The 19,031-nt window shown below is 36.3% G+C and overlaps 1 protein-coding gene across 1 annotated transcript in view; it reads left to right on the top strand.

Moving 5' to 3' along the window:
* Positions 1-19,031, top strand: part of VWA8 (von Willebrand factor A domain containing 8) — a 199,800-nt gene that overhangs the window by 68,842 nt on the left and 111,927 nt on the right. Inside the window, exons 15-20 of the mRNA XM_087759030.1 lie at positions 756-924; positions 1,272-1,349; positions 4,682-4,797; positions 5,678-5,784; positions 7,850-7,956; positions 11,432-11,503. Of these exons, the coding sequence (XP_087615156.1) occupies positions 756-924; positions 1,272-1,349; positions 4,682-4,797; positions 5,678-5,784; positions 7,850-7,956; positions 11,432-11,503 (649 nt within the window). The remainder of the gene's footprint in view (positions 1-755; positions 925-1,271; positions 1,350-4,681; positions 4,798-5,677; positions 5,785-7,849; positions 7,957-11,431; positions 11,504-19,031) is intronic.

Raw genomic sequence — 19,031 nt, 5'->3', positions numbered from 1 at the left:
TCTACGCTCCAGTGTCTTTGAAGATATGATTGTGGGTGCTGGGAGAGTATGAGGGGGACAGACTACTGATAGTGGCTAGGCTTATGTGCTTTCCCCAAGGAGTATGTCCAGCTATCATAATCAGAGACAGAACGTGTAGCGAGATGGGTAGATTGAAGGACCCAGCAGGGCATTTCTTAAGTTCTTGTAAGTCCCAAGAGTCTAGGTGATTTTCCAAGGGCCACAAAGAGCATCAGTAAGGGGAATGTTCCTAGACTGTTACTGAATCCAGCTCTTCGTGGTATCTAGGCCAATCTCTAGTGTGTCATTCTTTCTGTCAGTCTAGTGGAGTAAAAGAAGTTACTCATTACTGCAGCTCCAGTAGATCTTGTTCTCTCCCTGATTTGCCTGTGAGATCCTGCTTTAGGTGAAGCACTTGTAAAAGTCTATCAGATGAGTGAGATGTCCATTTCAGACATACAATACAGTAGACTGTAGCTTAGTTGCTGGTATTTGTTCATATTGAGGCATGCAGGTCCTGTTGCAGATGAGGAGACTTGGGTACCCTTCTGAGCATAAAAAAATTGTAAATTTATAAAATTGCAAGTCATATTATGCAGTCTTTGTCTTTTTTTAAAAATAAAGTTGCATTGCAAATTATCTGAATAGACTGTGATATGATTCAGAACAATATTTTTTTTTAATCTATTGTAAAAATTGAATTTTATATTCACTGCTTAAGCCAGGTAATGCATTTTTAAACTCTCTTTTTGCAGGTCTATCTTTCCTATCCATCCTTCTTTCAGAATAGTGGTCTTAGCAGAACCTCCTGTCATTGGAAGCAGTACCCAACAATGGCTGGGTCCAGAGTTTCTGACTCTGTTTCTTTTTCATAATGTTCGATCTTTAAGCAAGAGTGAAGAAATGGAAGTTATTAAAGAAATGGTAAGTACGTTCAATATTTTCGGTACTTATTGACTATTGCTTACTGAACATGATTATTTACTACATAAATATTTTGCTATTTCAGTGTGGCATAAATGAGTCTTCATTTTCAAAGCTGATCAAAACAGCATATCCGCGTATCTTTTAATGGTATTGATATAAATTAGCATTCTTATTGTGGTATTAAATGATGCTGTAATAGAAAAAATGCTCTTTGTCAAAACTGTATTCCTTTTTGGTTGACAGAAAGCAACTGCAGCAACTGTATGCTCATCACACCTGTGTGTAGCTGTATATGGAACTTGCATGTTTTGCAGTAAGATTAATACTGTTTTTCTTCCAAGCAGATTCCAAATGTACCTAGTGTTGCTGTGGAGCGGTTGTTGTCATTAACACATAAGCTTCGGGAGACAAATGATGCCACGGTGAGCCTTTTTTTTTTTTTTTTTCTCTTTTTTTAATTTACTTTCTCTGACTGTGACTGTTTGTTTTAACAAAGGCTGGGTGAAGCATGCTAAGCTGTAGTGTTATTTCAAAGGCCGCCTGATTGGAAAACCAGCCCCAGAAAATTATTGCTGGCAATTACTGCACCGCATACTGTGAACTTTTTTGATTTATGATTTATATTTTTAGAATCTGCATAAGTAAAGCTTTTAGGAAATTGCCCAAATCCCAGAGAAGTCAGGCAGAACAGTACACATGTTGTCAGTGGGTTTAGATACATGGCTCACAGTGAAACATGCTTGAGGTGCCTTTTGAACAGGTACGGATATAATCATGCGTGTCCAAATACTTTTTGATTACTTCGCTTTAGTCATTGGAACTTTGATAGCTGAAATTATTGGGGCTTTTTGGACAATGGGAGCTACCTAGCCATTATAAAATGCCAATGGGCAACAGCAAAGACTCAGAAAAGGGAAAAAGCTCCAGAACTCCTGGCTGCATTAGTGCTACAGGCTATTCTATTAAAGCAGTCTTGTCAAGGAAAGTAAGTTCTGCTGACATAGTAACCACAAAATTCTTTAAAAAGATACAGTCAAATCATGGTGAAAAGAAAAAGAAATTATTGCTATGGCAACTAAAGCACTGAATGTTTTAATGTAACTAAAATGTAAAACATTTTTAGTGGAATCCAGCAGTTTAACTGGTATGCAAATGTAATCTGTTCTCTTTAGTTTTCATGATTTTAACATGGGTAATAGCTTTTAGAGTATTACTATTTAAGAAGCTGAGAGAGGCTGTTATGCTCTTCTGAGCTTAAAAAAAGTAAGTAAAATGATTGACTTTAAGGTACACCTTTGGGACAGTGTTGTTGTTATTATCTATTTAGCTTCCTACGCCTAATGTATAAATGTATTGGTTTTGACATACTTGGAGACATACCATGCCTGAACAGAGCATTGCAAAAATCCTTTCGAAATATGTGGATGTCTATAGTATTGAGAAATATCTAAATGAAGTATATGATGTTGGATGAGAAATGAGTCACAGTATGGATCGAGAGAGGGTTCTCATAGATCAGCAGTGACATGAGATATGTTGGGAATAGCACACCTGTGTGGAGAGCTGAAATGTGTGCCTTAGGTATGTCACGCTATTTATAGAGTTGCCTAAGTAAGTAAGCCTCTGCCAGAGGTTATCCTGAAATATTAACCATTGTTTAAAGTGATTTTGTTAACAATAGAAGAATACCTGTAGACTAATCAGCCTGTGGGCGTTGTCTCCGTCATTGTAATTGTTTGCTTAATTTACAATAGAATCTAGAGACCACAATCAAGATCCTGTTGAATTAGATGCCTCATAGATATATGTTACAAAGACTGTCACTAACCCAATTTTGAGTTGACAGTTGTTTAATATAAAATAGAAAAAAACCCAAAACAACAGGTCAGAGAAAAGAGGAAATTTTGTTCCCAAAACTTTAACTGCAAGTTGCAAATATTCAGAAGATGTGATACCACTTTTCCTCTGTGGTCCTGTGCTCCATGCTTATTTATTTCAGTGCAGGATCTGATGCTATATATTGTCTAGACTTTAAAATGCCCGTGACCTTAAGAGATTGGATTTACCAAGGTGGCACAATGTATGAAATACACAACCTCAGTTACTATGCCCGACTGCCATTCTCCATCAGTGCAGTCCCGTAGGTTGTGACTTAGGAGGGTTGCTTACCTGCCAAAACTTACTCTACTTGGGAACGTTTCAGCTGTTTAAGATACTTTTGGAAAGAGAAGATAATCTCCAAAGGCAGCGAGGGTTCTAGCTAGTGAGCAGGGATATGAAGGATACAGCACTCACCCCTCTCCCTTGGCCGTGCTTCACACATGGCTAAGTGGGTCTTGAAATAACACTTGAAATGCCATCATTTACATCACAGTGTCCATAATACTGGGTGGTAAACTATGATGGTTCAGAAGATGCTTCACAGTCTTCCGTCAAGGAAAGCAGGAGGAGCAGGAATAGTAATCTTTGCAGTTAGCCCAATCTAAATCATTCATGCTCATTGCTCAGAGCTATGCTAAAAAGTATTATCCTTTGCTTTCTCAGCACTCGGCAAAATTTTTGTACAATTTCATAGAACTGATTTTTTTTTTTTTTTTATATTAATGCCTGTTTGTCAAAACTGCAATTTTCCATGGGAAAGGATTGGTGATAAGACATTTCTCATGCTTAAAAATTATTCAGGGGTGAAAAAAAGGCTCTGAAATTCATGGAGTGCTGCTTTTTTGTATTTTTTTTCCCTCGATGGCAAATTTCAGGATTTTTTTCCAATTGAAACAGCATAATATATTAAGATAATTGTAATAATATAATAATAATATATTAAGATAATTGTAATAAGAAATCATTTATATGAACCAAAACAAAATGCTTTGAAATTACCTGGTTAAAATATTTCACTTGACCCAGGCAAAGCATGGCGTGACTTATCAGATCACAGTCATTGTTGTGTGTTTCCTGCTAAAATAAGGAACCTGTTTGTATTAGATACCTTCATCCGGTAGATATAATTATAGAACGATTTCTTTCTCAGTCTTTATATCTCTCTTTAAATACGTGGTCACTTGTTTTGGGTTTTTGTTTGTTTGTTTGTTAAATTTTGCTGTATTTGTTTGAGGTCTGCCTTCCCAGGCATTGAATCATTTTTGTAACTCTTTGCTGAATCACGTCCAGTTTTTAGCATTTATTTTAACATGTGGACAACAGAAAAGGACACAGTGTTCCAGTAACAGCCCGCCCAGAAGGCGTGTGCAGAGGTGATACAATCTCCTTACTGCTGCCCAGTGTTGTCTTGTTTATAAGTCCAAGAATCCTGCCAGACCCTTTTGCCAGAGCGTTACATGTGGAGCTCATATTCAGTTTGTGAAGAGCAGATGAGTTTTTAGGACACTGATCCTTATACAGTGGCTAACTTCCTTGTTATTGTTAATATTGTTTAGTGGTAGGTTTATATAGCAAATAAAATTCAGTTATCAGCACATTTTTCTTCCTGTTGCTTATCAAGTGAAATCGTAAGGCTGATCTTTTGATGACATCATGATTTCCATGGCAGTGAATTGCTGCAACAAATACAGAATTACAAGCTTGCAGATTAAAAAGCACAAGCTGCTGTAGGAGGCAGAAAGCACCTATGAATTAGGAGAAAAGTTGAAATAATTTCTTTTGGATTAATTTTTTCTCCTGACTTGTTCAGTTTAAATCCCTGAGATCCAGTCCCAGAGATCAAATAATTAAACTACCTTGTATTTTTTGACAGGCACAATCACTGGCTTCGTCTTTATCTACTCGACAACTATTGAGAATTTGTCGTCGACTGTCACAACATCCAGATGAAAGCCTTTACTATGCTGTTAATAAAGCCTGCCTTTCCAGGTAGAAGTGCTAGTTTTGGTGGAAGTTTAAGAGCTTCTTGGTCAGTTGCTAACATGCGAGATAGATTTTAATGCATTTTAGTAGATAATACAATTGCTGTCTTGCTCCTTAAAGTCTGTCATTTCTTTAGAAGTATTTCTGTGGTATTCTCAAACCTAAGAGGTGAGTAGAAAAGACTTTGTACTCTCTTCTCATCTTTATGAAGATGTTTCATCACATTATATAAATTAGGTCACCATTATCAGTATTACTTCACTGTCTCAAAACACTCAAAGCGGAGTTATATTAATGTCTAGTATGACTAGATGTTTAGTGGAGGCTTGGTTTCAGTTCTAAAAGCTGTATCTAGAAAAGTTATGAACATCCTAGTTTTTTTGTTGTGCTGTTTTGTTTTGTTTTTTCCAAAAGAAAGCAAATTGTAATTATCAAAAAGTTTGGAAAACTGAAAGGGCCTAGTTCTGAACATCTCAGAACTTACTCTTTCTCTTTGGAACCTGGAGCCCAAGTGAACTGAGACAAGAGAAAAGGTATTTCTGAAAAAACACTGTTTCTGTTGTAGCTCTTACTGGCAGTGAAATGAAGACATTACATACTTCCAGTCCTAATCCATCCTACATGACAACCCTGTTGCAATATTCGATAACACTGAAGCCTTTTAAAATGAGCACGTAGCCACAAATGTAATTCATTGCCTATGGAAGAAGCTCAGTTTCTTTCCTTAGGGATAGGTGAAGCGTTGAAGACTGAGTGTGAAAGGAATAGACGTTCAGGGTTTGAGGTCCAAGTAAAGCTTCATACTGATTTTAGATTACAGAAAATACTGAAAACTTCATTAAAAAATCCTTAAAATACAACCTCCCTATTATTTTTCTTCATTTAGGTTTTTACCAAACCTTGCCAGATCAGCTTTACATAAAAATCTGCAGGATTCTCGTATTGAGACAAGTCAAGAAGACATGAAGAAACTAGAGGAAAAGGATTACACATGTAAGCTTCTGCCATCTTTTGTCCTGCTTTTCATGAATGTTACTCAGATGGTTGAGCATATAAAGGTGTATTAATTATCCTGAAAATTAAATGTAGTTTGCTCCAGTTATATCCCTTTAACTATGTTCTGTCAGAATGTGCTGCTCTCGGTATGTTGATACTTTTGTATTGTCTGCTGTATTCCCAGCTCATGGAATTTTGTTCTCCATCATGTTTAAGTATTTCCTAGTCTATAAGATCCATGGCGTCAGGCTTTCTTGGACTGCCTTTTTTTTTCTCTGCCGTCACTAATAACTACTCTTCTGTACAGTTACAGCCTTGGTTTGATCTTAGTATTTCTCCATTCTGCTTTTTACCATCGCTTCTTTCTCTCCACTGTTAAAATCAACCTTTTTCTTATTGAGACTTTTGTAAAAGTCTTGGGTTATGTTTTGCTTTCATTCTGGCATGCACTTCTTTTTTAGTTTCCCTTCTTTTTATTCTTTTTAAATTGCTGTAGTTGTTACATATCACCTTTATCGAGCAGGTCTTTGTTTCTTTACCTCATCCAACTTGTACTCGTCTGCAGTAGCCTTGAGCGCTATGCATATATTTTTGTTTCTGCTGTTTTTCTCACTTCTGCTTTCTCATTCCTGCATGACCCCTGGGCTTCATGCTAGCTGTATATCTTTTAATATCTTCTGTCAGGCAGCACACTTTGAGCAATTTGCCATTTTCCATTCACTAAACTTTTCCTTTACTCTACTTCACCAGTGTTATCTCTGCTGTCATTCTTCTGTATATTTGTTCTCAGTTTTGTGATGTATTTGACTTCTGTATTTTTACTGTTAGATCTTTGCAGTAGTGAACACATCTTTGGTTTTAATTACTAGGAATTCTGTTTTTATAGATTTTATTTATTTATGTGTGTGTGTGTGTATATGAAAATATATATGTAAATACAGATATATTAATATATCTGTTATATACAGTATAATATATATGTGCAGCCATATGTATGTGTATATACATATACATGCACATATACATATGCAGCCATCCATGTATTATTATATCTATATTTGCATTTTTATATATATAAAAACTATATATATAAAATAATTTAAACTCTTGCCAGTTGTGTGATGCTACCTGCTTACCATTCTTTTTTTTTTATCTGGACACATCCCTTGAATTTTCTTTATGTTTCTCTGTTCATGCCATAAAGACAGAACCATATAGAATAATAGGTGAACAACTAAAAATATCTGTCTAGAAATTAGGCTATTTTCAGTTTTAGACTATGCCAGATTACGAAATTAGTGGCAAAAAATTATTACTGTTTTTATTGCACAGTATTATGGTTTCAACTTAGTTGGTATTTTCCTAAGGACAGAATTTATGGTTCTTTCAATCTAAGAAATTTTTCAAATGTACTCTTCCTCTCAGAGCTGTAGTTGAAGATTATTTCAACGAGTGCAAATTTAGCCAGTTTTCACCAAAATGTTAAATGTATCCATGTTCTGGCATTAACCCATTTGAGCAAAAATGCGATGCTGGAAGGGAGAATCAACAGTGACTCTATACTGTTGTGGTGGGTTGGCCCCAGCTCTGAGCCGAGCACCCACAGAGCTGCTCACTCACTCCCCTCTGCAACCTGCTCCCCAGTGGGACAGGAAAAGAGAACAGAGAGAATGAGAGTGAGAAAACTTGGGGGTTGAGGAAATGTAGCCTAATGATATTAGTTATATTCCAATAATAAAATGAGAGTATGACATTAAACCAAGGCAGCGGTCACAACTTCTAGCGTTTCTTATGGTACTTTTCCCATAAGATCACCTATTCATCATTTATTGTAACAGACTGCTTTGCAATTTTAAGAAGAAGTTGCATGATCATGAATTTGAATTCTCTTTAACGGGTACTCTTTCCAACATTCTCTTTCTTTAGATAGAAATCATTTACGGCAACCCACAGCCTTGTTAAAATTTGTAAATTGTCACTTGCAAGTGTTGGGGATTGATTGCATGTCTGCTCAGAGGATGCTGTAAGTAATGTATTTGCTTGTTTCCTGAAAAATGTCTAGGTGAAATAAACAATGGGATTCTGAAGATAGGGTCTGTGACGATGCCAATTTATAACTCAACCGAGAAAATGAAAGTGCCTGATGTTTTGTTTTATGAAAATGCACAAGTAAGTACGAATCTCTGGCTTCTGAGGTACAAAAAGTTTGTTAAAATTGTACTAATGTGCGTGCAAGTATATATTAAATAATGTACTAACTAAATTTTAAGGGTATATTTCTGAAGTAGTTTCTTTAGGATTTGATGCTCATTTCAGATATGTCTTCACCATCCCTTTGTGAAGCGATTGCAACAATCCTGTTGAAACTGAAACTGAATTTTATTTAGAATGATTTGATCAGATGTTGTGTTGAGTGAGATTTTTTTTTTTTTTTCTGCTGCTGGATTGATCCACTCTTAGGGCTGGATTATCAGTTCCATCCTGAGACCATGTTTTACAGGCTTGTCGCGTGAAGTTGTACCTGCTTTTTATTAGAACTAACACTGCATGTTTGAAAAGCAAGGCAAAGAGTAATTAGTTATTAGTTAATTGGTTATTAATTATTTATTTTAATTAGTTTAGCTTATTAATGAGTCACTAGTGTTATTAGTGTTACTTAGTTCATAGTAGTGAAGAGTAAGAGTAATTAGTGAACACAATAAAAGGGAAGGGCTTGGTGACAGTGGGTTTTTTTTGTTTTTTGTTTCCCCCATGCCTTTTGTAGGTGTACTGCAGCTTTCTTCTCCATCTAGCGTGGAAGCCTCAGAACTGTCAGACAAGGGTATCCTTAGCAAGAGAATTACCCTCTGAGTTACCTTTAGAATTTTTGCCTCTGAAAGGCAACGCTGATAGCGTGATCTTGTGAAATATTTTTCTTTTAGGAGCCTGGTGTGGGTTTGCATACTTTTCCTTTCCTATTCCTTTTTCCTCCCTCGCTTGCAGTTTCTCCACAGAAAGACTATGCTACATGGGTATCACCTACTGAAGGTGATGACAGGCTGTGCAAAGGGAACAGGTGACAGTCTTGTTCATCTTCCCCACTAACATTTCATGTGAGATTTTGTTCTGTGTGTTGCCATTTCGGTAAAGTACTTCATTTGGGTCTGTTGGAAATGAAATCCTGAGTCTTGCTAGGACTTCTGTCTGCATTGCTTTTTCCATCTTCTTGCTTATAGCTTCAGAAAACTGTACACAACCTGAATTCAGATATTGTGCATCTGTTTTATTTAGGTAATGTCTGTTAAAAATGCTGCAGAGAACGAACTGCTCTCTATCTGTCCCTGGTAGCTATGCTCTCTGAATGCTGAAGGAAACAACAACCAAATAGCAGTCAGGATAGCTGTTTCCATTTCTAAATGAATTCTACTCTTATTTTCTGTATTGCTAGTTGTAGTTCAGTTATTTAAGTGCTGTAATGATTGTTTAGCAAAACCTGCTGGAGAACAAATTTGGTTTATGAGTCTAGTGCAATACTTCCTCTCCATTATCTAAAAACTACAGAAATAAGCCCAAACAGAGAAAAAAAAAAATCCTCAACCCTTTGCAGTGCTGCAAAGTGCAATGAAATACACAGTTTTTGCCTCTGTGTGTTTGGTCTTGAAACGTTTCATGTTCCAGTGGAATTTGACATTGCTGTGGAATATTGCTGTTGGTCCACAACAACTGGTACAGGGATGGAAATAATTTTTAGGTGATATGCCAAATGCCACGTTCAGGCCAGGCTTTGGGGAACATGGATTGATAAAGTTGATACGATATTGATGTGTCTACTTACAAGTCCATTGTGTAAATAATTAATCTGAAATGTCTAGATGCATCCTAATACAATGCTAATTTACATTCTGGTGGAAAAAATAAAAAAGAAGTATCAATACATTGTGGGAAAGCTGTTCTGCAGGGGAACTATAATGTAGACATATTTGTGCAATTTAGGATAAAAAAAAGAAGTAATCAGAAGGAATTATTCATGCCTTAGCAATAAAATAAAAAATGTAATCAGTGTGTGTGGTAAAACTGACTTCCTAGAATTTATGCTGTATCTGGTCAAAGTTATTCTCATCAGTTATAAATTTCCAGTGTATACACATGCCAGAAAATGTAGTAATTTGCCTTGAAGTCCTCTCCTTAAATTGTGTATTGAGTATTCAGTAGTCTTTTGACATGCCTGGTTAGGATTTTGTGGTATTAAGCTGTGTTTACAAGAGTTTCTTCCCCCACCCCCAGCCGCAGTTCTGGAGAGCCTAAAACATCTTTCACACAGTTAAAAACTGAGCATTCCTATGCTCAGAAATTACAGGCAAGGTACTGATTTTTTTTTTTTTAATCAAGTACTAGAGATGAGATGATAATGTGAAAAAAATATATATGTTTATCTGAAGGCAAGCATTCATTTCTCTAAGTAGGTTCTCTGACCTACTTACAGATGACCTATTTTTACTAGATACAGTGGAGAAACATACACAACTTTATTGCGAGTAAAGTAGTCTGCATTGCCACATTATTGTTAAATCTTTTCAATCCTTTTAAACAAATTATTTGTGAGGAGCATGGTAAGGTTAAATGATGTATAGTGTGTGTTACCTTTTATGATATTGGATATATGTAAAATACATCTCAAGCACTTTGGCTTCAATTAGGCAGTCTAACTTAGAAGTTGTAAGACACATAATAAACACTTTAGACTTGAGCTTGCATTTTCCTGTCTTTGTTTTCCCTGAAAATAAAGTTTGATTAGAATAGAAAAGTGTATTTGTCATTAAGCTAGACCTGGTGTTTAATCTTTAATAAAATAAATGTGTATATTTTACATATTCATGTCAGCTGCCTTTTATTCCCTCTCTTTGGTTTCTGTAAAGTTCTACCAGAATACATTTTGCTTCCAGTACAATTGCTGGAAAATTGTCATACATATATTAATGAAAGTTCTTACACTTTGGGTGACAAGCATTCAACTAGGCTAAAAGGAAATGCATTAGGAGTGATTACAGAGAATTAAATATTATAGCAGCCTTTCGGTACCTGAAGGGGGCCTACAAGAAAGCTGGAGAGGGACTTTTTACAAGGGCATGTAGTGATAGGACAAAGGGTAATGGCTTTAAACTGACTATAGATATAAGGAAGAAATTCTTCACTATGAGGGTGGTGAGGCACTGGAACAGGTTGCCCAGAGAAGCTGTGGTTGCCCCATCCCTGGAAGTGTTCGAGGCCAGGTTGGATGGGGCTTTGAGCAACCTGGTCTAGTGGAAGGTGTCCCTGCCCATGGCAGGGGGGATGGAACTAGGTGATCTTTAAGGTCCCTTCCAGCCCAAACCATTCTATGATTCTGTGATATTTAGGGAAATCAGACACCCACAATCAGTTGGAGCAGAGGAAATATATAAGGAGAGTTAGTATTTTTGTTTCATTGTTTTAGTCACTGGATAGATTGCCTCTGCTATTATTGACTGAGAGACTCTTGCTATAAAATAAATAGCTATAAGTATAAAGTTCAAAAAATTTTGGCCCCAAATCCTGAAAGTAAAGTTACTGTTGTACTACTATCGGTAGTGAATGCATGAACTTGAAAGTATAAAAACAGGTGAAAATTGTGGTTTTATTTCTCTAGCACATGATGGTAATGGAAGATATGCTAAAGGACTTTCTGCTGGGAGAACATCTTCTTTTAGTTGGCAATCAGGTGAGTTAAACATCTTTTACAATGCATGGAACAAACTCATTATTTAATAATGACATTAAATCTCTGTTTTGCTTCGTTGAAATTGCATTCATTTGTATTACTGAGGTATTTGACCCGTTAGTGTCTATGGGTTTTATGGGCACATATCTGTGGAAAATGTAAATGCCTTAAATGTTTTTTTAGATTGCTATCAGAGGAAAAAGTCAAAACATTGATATTTATATGTAACATCATTACCATTAAAAACTTAAGTTAATGGCTTTGATTATCCTTCTTGGCTATGTGTCAAACCTCTCTTTTAAAATCTTCAGTGGTAGAGAAAAGGTCTACACGTAAGTATTATCTAAATCTTATTTATTGATAGGAAAATACTAGTTTTCTCTAAAAGAGATACAGATTTGCTTTATTCTTTGGCTAGTATCTTTGTTGATTGAGACTTTATTGGTGAGATCATGAGGGCTGTTGTGTTCTTTTAGTTGGTTGTTGCTGTTTTGTGACACCTTCTAACAGTTTATAGGCTCCCCAAGGTGAGGTATGGGTGGATATTCTCCATTTGGGTATGTTTGAAAGTCTTGGTTCTTCAGAACCATCTTAAACTATTACTGGAACTGTTAGGTGACTTGAACAGAATTATACACTTTGCCAGTTAGCTCTGAAGAAAAAAAAAAAAAAAAGAGAACTTTTGTTATTATTCCTGTATGTTTGAAGTGTTCAGGAAAGTGATACTTCCCAAGCTACCAGGTTGGTTTTTCCCTCAGAAAGTAATCTCCCTTTAGTTTAGTTTTCCCTTAGCAAGGATACAATAATTTTCTAGCAGATGTTTCTCTTTATTTTTTGTAATAGCCTTTTGAAAAAGTCTGACACAAAACACTAATGGTCTAACCTACATGGCAAGGAATACAAAATGCTAATTGTTATTAATGTGCATATATTAAAATTACAGTGTACAGTTATATACAGTCCCATCTATTTAGAGTCCTTGTTAACAGCTGGAGTTTACAAAGATGTTGTACTTGAAACCTCTGTAGATGTTTGCTGGATGAATCCAGCTTCTCCCAAAAGTTTTCATCTATTCATAAATCAAAATTCATCTGTTTCATAAATGAAATAAGATCTATTTATCCTATTTCATAAACAGTGCTCTCTATGCCAGCTTCCCAGTTGGTATTGAAAATGTTATATAGTACAGATTGCCAGCAGGACCTGCTGTCAGGGAATAGCAAGAGTGGGCTGCTCCACAGGGGAATGGAGGCAGGGACAGTGTCCTTAATGACAAGGTTCACAGTCCCGTAGTATCCAAGCAAGAAGAGCAAGTCTGGGGACAGCAGCCATGGTCAGCCAAGTGCCCAGTGGCTGCCAGACAGGTCCGTGGTGACGAGGCAGGTCTGAGGTCAAGCTGGGAAGTCGAGTCAGCAGGTCCAGGCTGGGATCAGCAAGGTACAGGGCCAGGCACAGCATCGCCGCAGTGTAGGTTGGGAAGGAACCGAGGAAAGGGCCTGAGTGTAAATGCAGCTCCCAAGCCATGGGGCGCGATGGGGACCCCAGTGAGGCAGCAACGCTGTGTCAGAGCTGACCCTCAACACAGGCAAGTAAAACCCTAGGTGGGGGGGAAGAGCTTGCAGAGCCTGGTGGTACACTCAGGGCCCAGACACGTGCTTCGTATGTTCTACTAATTTGGCAAAAAGTTTTGAAGACTATGCGAGTACGATTTTTAGGGTATAAGGTATTTTCCCAGCAGTGGTGTACTCATCTTTAATAATTTAATGTGTTCCACATTTTCTCCAAGGTTATGAAACTCTAATTGAAGACAGTGTTAAAAGATTTAACTGGGTTGAAGTATTGGAACATACTGCTTTGATTCTAGACATCAGCTCAGCCATGCCTTTAAGTTGGAAAATCGATTCATTTGCTGTGATTTCTCTTTGGCAAATCAGTAATACCTACTTTGTTTTTTAATTGCTAACAGACTTCTGAGTACTTCCAGGTTTACTCTTTACTAATTTGTTCCACTGTTTTTATGTGTGACTAAGAAAAGGCCAACTGGCCTTTTCTTTTTGAAATACCGTTTTTAAATTTGAGCACTGTATTTGCCATTCTGCAGTCTTTTAGGACCACACCAATCATCCTTCCTTTCTCAGGGATGATCACTAACCATTTAGAAATCACTTGGCTAACTCCTTAGATATATTACTGTAATTCTGTGCAGCATGTGATGAATCCTGTTCAAGTACTTTAAAAGCAACCATATTACATCAATATGCTTTCATGATATATGTGCAGATACCTTCCCATTGAAGGATATTAGAGTTTTCATCCTCTTTTTGTAAAGCAAATCATTAAAAAATAGGATTTTTTGCTGTTCCGTTACTTTAACAGTTCAGTCTATAGTAAGAAGGTAGGGTTTTATGATTGCTTGATACATATATCAGTGTGTACCCGTGTTTTGCATTTGGAAGAAATTGATAATGTTTTTGTGTGGAGATACGAAGTGCTGTTTTGAGTTCCTTTCTGTTGAGCTTCTTGTTGGTGAATGAGTGAATCATGGAAATTCAGTGTAAGTAACTGACAATTCAAATACTCTGAACCTGGGTATTTCAAAATATACGACTAACATCCCTTTGAATGCTTGTGTCATTTCCTGGATATTTAAATTAGTTGCCATATACCTTAGAACATAATTTGGCCCATCAAAATGATGACTATATAAGTGAGTATCTCCGTTCAACTGTGATTTGATGTGCAAGGCTTGACCTGTAGTCTTTCTTTTAGAGACTGGATTTGGTTTTGCTTGGTTGACTGAATGTGGTTTTCCTCTTCTGCCTCTTTTGTTTTTGTAACACATGTACACACACAAAATTCCTGTTAGCTTAAGATGTCTCTCTTTATTTCCAAGTCTGTAAATGTAGTCTCTTTTGTCTATTCTTTTTAGTTAAGAGCTGCCTGGTGAGAGTCCTTTTACCAAGATTGTTTTCAAGATATGAACTTTGACGATTAGTATTTGAAATTCAGTAAATTAGAATGAAATGATCTTGGTGGATGTTAGGGACTGGCTTTCTTAATGAAACCGAGGAGAATATGAAGACAAGTGTCAGATACTGACAGATATCTTTAGAAGTGTTCAGCTTCTGAAGTAAGCTACTTTATAACCCACTTCATTCATGTGTGTTCCCTGGAGCTTCTATGGCCCAGGATTTCACAGCATAAATGTATTACATGAAATATGGCTTCGTCTAAGTATTTGTTTACATTAGTTGTTGATTTATTTTGGATGCTAACTGAGATGCTCTTCCATTTCATATATAAGCAAACAGGTTTCTTTGGGCCCTTGGGAAGGGCAGTGGGTAGATATGAATTTTCAGCTGTGAAGTAACTTCCAATTAAAGGAAATGCCAGTACTTTAAATACGGCTTCTGATACTGCTTCCTGAATGAGCCTGCAGTCTGAGCGTGAATGAGACTGTCTGTGACCATCTATAGTTTCTCAAAGCAGCTATAAAACAGTTTCTTCCTTAGCTGAGAGTAAGCAGCTATTTATTACTCTCAAAACAACAGGCAAACAACAGCAAGAGTCCTGCTTAGTAAAGGTTACTTATTCCAAACTTTGCAGTGACTGTTTATTTAGTCATTACATATAGCTCTTAACAGCTGCTCCCAAGCTTCAAGAGACAGACTGGAGTATTTATTCTTACCACCAAGGAAAATTTTTAGGCTGTGTTTTTGTGAAGTTTTTCCTGATGGACATTGTGCAGTTCATGGATTGGCCACTACTTGGTATCTTTTACTGTCTCCTTAAATTTCCTATCTTTGGCAAATAGGAGAGAAACTATGTTAATAAATAGAATTTTTTAATGTGGAAAAACATGAAAAATAGCAGTGGCTGAAACACTTGTATTTTGTCTCACAGTTTTAAATTTTACAGATAACATTTCCCAAATTGTTGCATTTGGAAGTTGTGTAAAGAGAGGTGTTGGATGTTTTCACCTTTATTGGTCATAGGTGAAGTCTTGACAAACATCAGCTGTCTTTGAAGGTACCAAACAAAATATTGGTAGTTTTAAGGGATTCATGGGTTTCTGGAGAGGGAAGGCTCACAACTTTGTCACTTCTGAATTATTTTATAGCCCTGAAGTTCTAAAACACCAAAACACATGTTAAAGAAAATTGAAATATTTTATTTGGCATTATTCTATTGCCATGATTTATAGTATGAGCTGTTCAGATAGCTGGTCTAGTAAATTAAAGAGGTTTTGTTGTAGCAGTGAATCCTGAACATTTCTGGTTTAGGGCACAGTTAGCGTACAGGAAGTATTTGATAACAAGTTGTGTTTATTTTGGCTTTTAGAGTTATTCTATTTTCATTCACTGTATAAATATGGCATAATTATAAATATTATGAATTTGAATATAGTACATAAATATCTTTAAAATACACTTCTACCATGATCTGCCATTAGTTACCTAAAACGGCACAACTGCAATTTTATGTAGCAGGACAGATGCAACTGGTACCAGGTCCAGGAGTTCTGCTGTGCCTTGAGAACTGCATGTCATCTCTGGCCATGTCTTCATTAATGCTTCAAAAGCCCTTATCCATTCCATAATGTGTCTTTTAAATAATACATATGTTTTATTTTGATTCAACTTTCAATACGTACAGCCAATATTCTTAGGTGCATTTTAGTCAGCATGTGCCCCTCTGATTGACAGTACCCTGTCAGCTTTGGCACACAGTGCTTGGCCTTCTACACTTAAGTTGCCTGTTATAGTTTCTGCACCATTTTCAAAGTGTAGAGCATAGCAATGAGAAGTGGCTGAGTGTACGTTGCTGTCCTTGTTGTATAAACATTACCAAAATTATAAGGAACATTCTCTTTGTCAGTCTTCCTGAAGAGTGGACAGAGAAAATGCAGTGTACTTTGGGACAGCCTCAGTGTTCATCAGGACCATTCCCTATTTGTCATCTTTTGCTTGTTCTTCTCTTTCCAGAATTTCCAGTTTCTCTTTTGTCTTGTAGTTTTTTCACTGGCAACCTTTATGGCTATTTCTAAGTATTTGGTACTGGCTGGTCTACCCTGGAAAATGAAATACTTGTGTTACCGGTATCCATCCTGCTTTTATGGTAAATTACTTAATAAGGAAGAGCTACTCTTTTGGGTTTTAAAAAGAAAAAAAAAAAAGATAATAAATAATATATTTATTCTCTTCAACAATTATTATTAAGGCTTAATGGATGCTGGAGATCTGCACCTTGTTCTGGCTTTCCTGTTGCTTATGTTCCCTTTTCAACAAGAAACACAAATTTGATAATCAATAAAAATAATCAGAAATGCCATTCAATTAGTGATTAAATTACTGCTAAATACAGAAAGCATTTAAATTTTGCCCTCCTTCATTTGATGGTATGGAAATTCAGATTGTACTTCTTGTTCAAAATTGCTCCCCCTCTACTTCCTCATGTACAGGAAAGCACTTTGCAAGGTGATAAAAGCAGGCTCTTCCTGAATAGCTTGCAGTCTAATTAGACGATGTATCAATAAGGGAAAATCAGAAAGAAATGTGAAGTAGAATAAGAATGAAGAATTCTATAAAGCTGCTAAATATTATTGTAAATAATTTGAAAGAAGACCATGACAAAATCTCTGGCAGCACTTAGTAAAAATGTTGATGTGAGCCCACAGTAAGCCAACTATCAGAAATACATTAAAAGAGCTTAGAAATGTAATGACCTTTTGGCACATTTGATAATTTATTTCCCTGATAGAATAATGTAATTTCATCCTTTCTGCTGCCTTTCTTTAACTGAGAGATCAACTTAAATGAGCTCTTGGGCTCCCACTAGGAATTTATTTTGTTCTTGAAGAATTTAGGACAAATGATTGAGTCTTTCTTAAAGATATTTAAAAGGACATGCTTGAATAGATCTTTCCTTCTAAGATAATATTCTTATCTCATTGTGAAATTGAATTAAGTAGATACAGAGACTGTAATAATATCAGTCACCAGAAAACTTGAAATAGCAAATGCTTGGCATTTTAACTTTTCTAGAAATAAAGGATTTTGTTTTCCTGCTTAAACTTGTGTAAAAATGGACAGCTTCCTCTGCAAGGCAAGAATGTACTATCCTAAACCAATTTTTTATTATTATTATGACCATGAAGAAACTGGGCACCAAGTGAGCTAAATTGGGCCAAATACTATGATATTTTTTGCGTAGGGAATTCTGTGTGACAGTTGTGGAAAACTCGGAAAATATTTCTTTTACTTGCTACAGTCATAACGGTATGTGTGCATATGAGAATAGGTGTCTCTTTAAATGTGTCTCTGCTTATATATTGCTTTCTGCCTTTACAAGTTATACTGAAGAACCAGAATAAAAAAAAAAAAAAGAATCAATTAATTGAGTTTTTTTCTTTCGGATGTTTCTTCCCACAGATTCTTTCTATTGCAAATTTTTCATATGCTCCTCTCCATTGAACCACTGTTGTCTTACCTTGCTGGAAATGCAAAGATTGTATTTTGCCTAACAGGGTTCTGGGTTGAAGGTTGTACTTAAATTCAGAAAAAGACAAACTCTACAAGCATATGTAGACCTGTAGTCAGAGACATATTCAAAGCATTCAATTCATTACTTCTATCAGGGAATTAAGTTTATTTATTCTTATTATATTATTTATTATCTTAATTTTATTATTTTACCATTATCGTAATTTTTGCATGCCCCAGATGATAAGCTCAAAATAAAATAATGAGATCCTAAACCACACAGCATTCACTGTCGTGACCAATAAATATATAGATTGCAGCTGGGGTGAGACTTAAATCACCACTGCTTTTGCGCAGCTGTTTTCCTTTGTTACTAACATCCAAGTGAGGTAGCAGCGATAGGGTCTGTTGCAGTGGTCCTCTGGTAGCAATGTCTAGTGTCTCCTGGTGACACACCTTCTGCAATTCTTACACTGCATTATTCACACTTGTTCCAAGCAGGGAGTGATGAGCTAAATAACACCTGGAGTGTCTGAGAGAGTTATGTATAGGTGCTGCTTGTTGCTCTGGTGATAACAGTAGGGTTTTTTTTAAATCAGAAATATATCCTCTGGTGTAAAAATAGCAGCCTCAATCAAAATGCATGCATTCTTGCGAATGTTTTGTTGGCAGGAGCAGGCAAGCTGTGGGCTTGGAAGGTGGTTCAGTGCCAGACCCAGTGTTAGAAACGGTACATTAGCAAAAGTGTTTTCATTTTCTTCATTTTCATTGTTCAGCCATAAATTTCTGTGATAAATGATGCTATCAATATAAGTCTTTCTATGAAGTCACAAACCGAGAACTCTGACATGAGGGTTCTGTATACTAAAATTTAATGGCAAGTCAAGATTGTCTTTCATTCTGTAATAATACAATTTTAAATTAATCATAAAATTTCCTAAAGTGATAAACTGCTTTTTTCACCAGTTTCAAAATTTGTCTCGTTCTGTTGTAATGAAACAGGTGCTCTGCTATGCAGGATGGCTGTGTGCTGAAATGGAAAAGGT

The sequence above is a fragment of the Nipponia nippon genome, unplaced genomic scaffold, assembly GCF_047370975.1.
Source record: "Nipponia nippon isolate SJK-2023a ecotype South Korea unplaced genomic scaffold, ASM4737097v1 scaffold_2, whole genome shotgun sequence".
In the NCBI taxonomy this organism is placed as follows: Eukaryota; Metazoa; Chordata; class Aves; order Pelecaniformes; family Threskiornithidae; genus Nipponia; species Nipponia nippon.
Note: the sequence above shows the minus strand (reverse complement) of the source record. Positions and strands in the feature narration are given on the sequence as shown.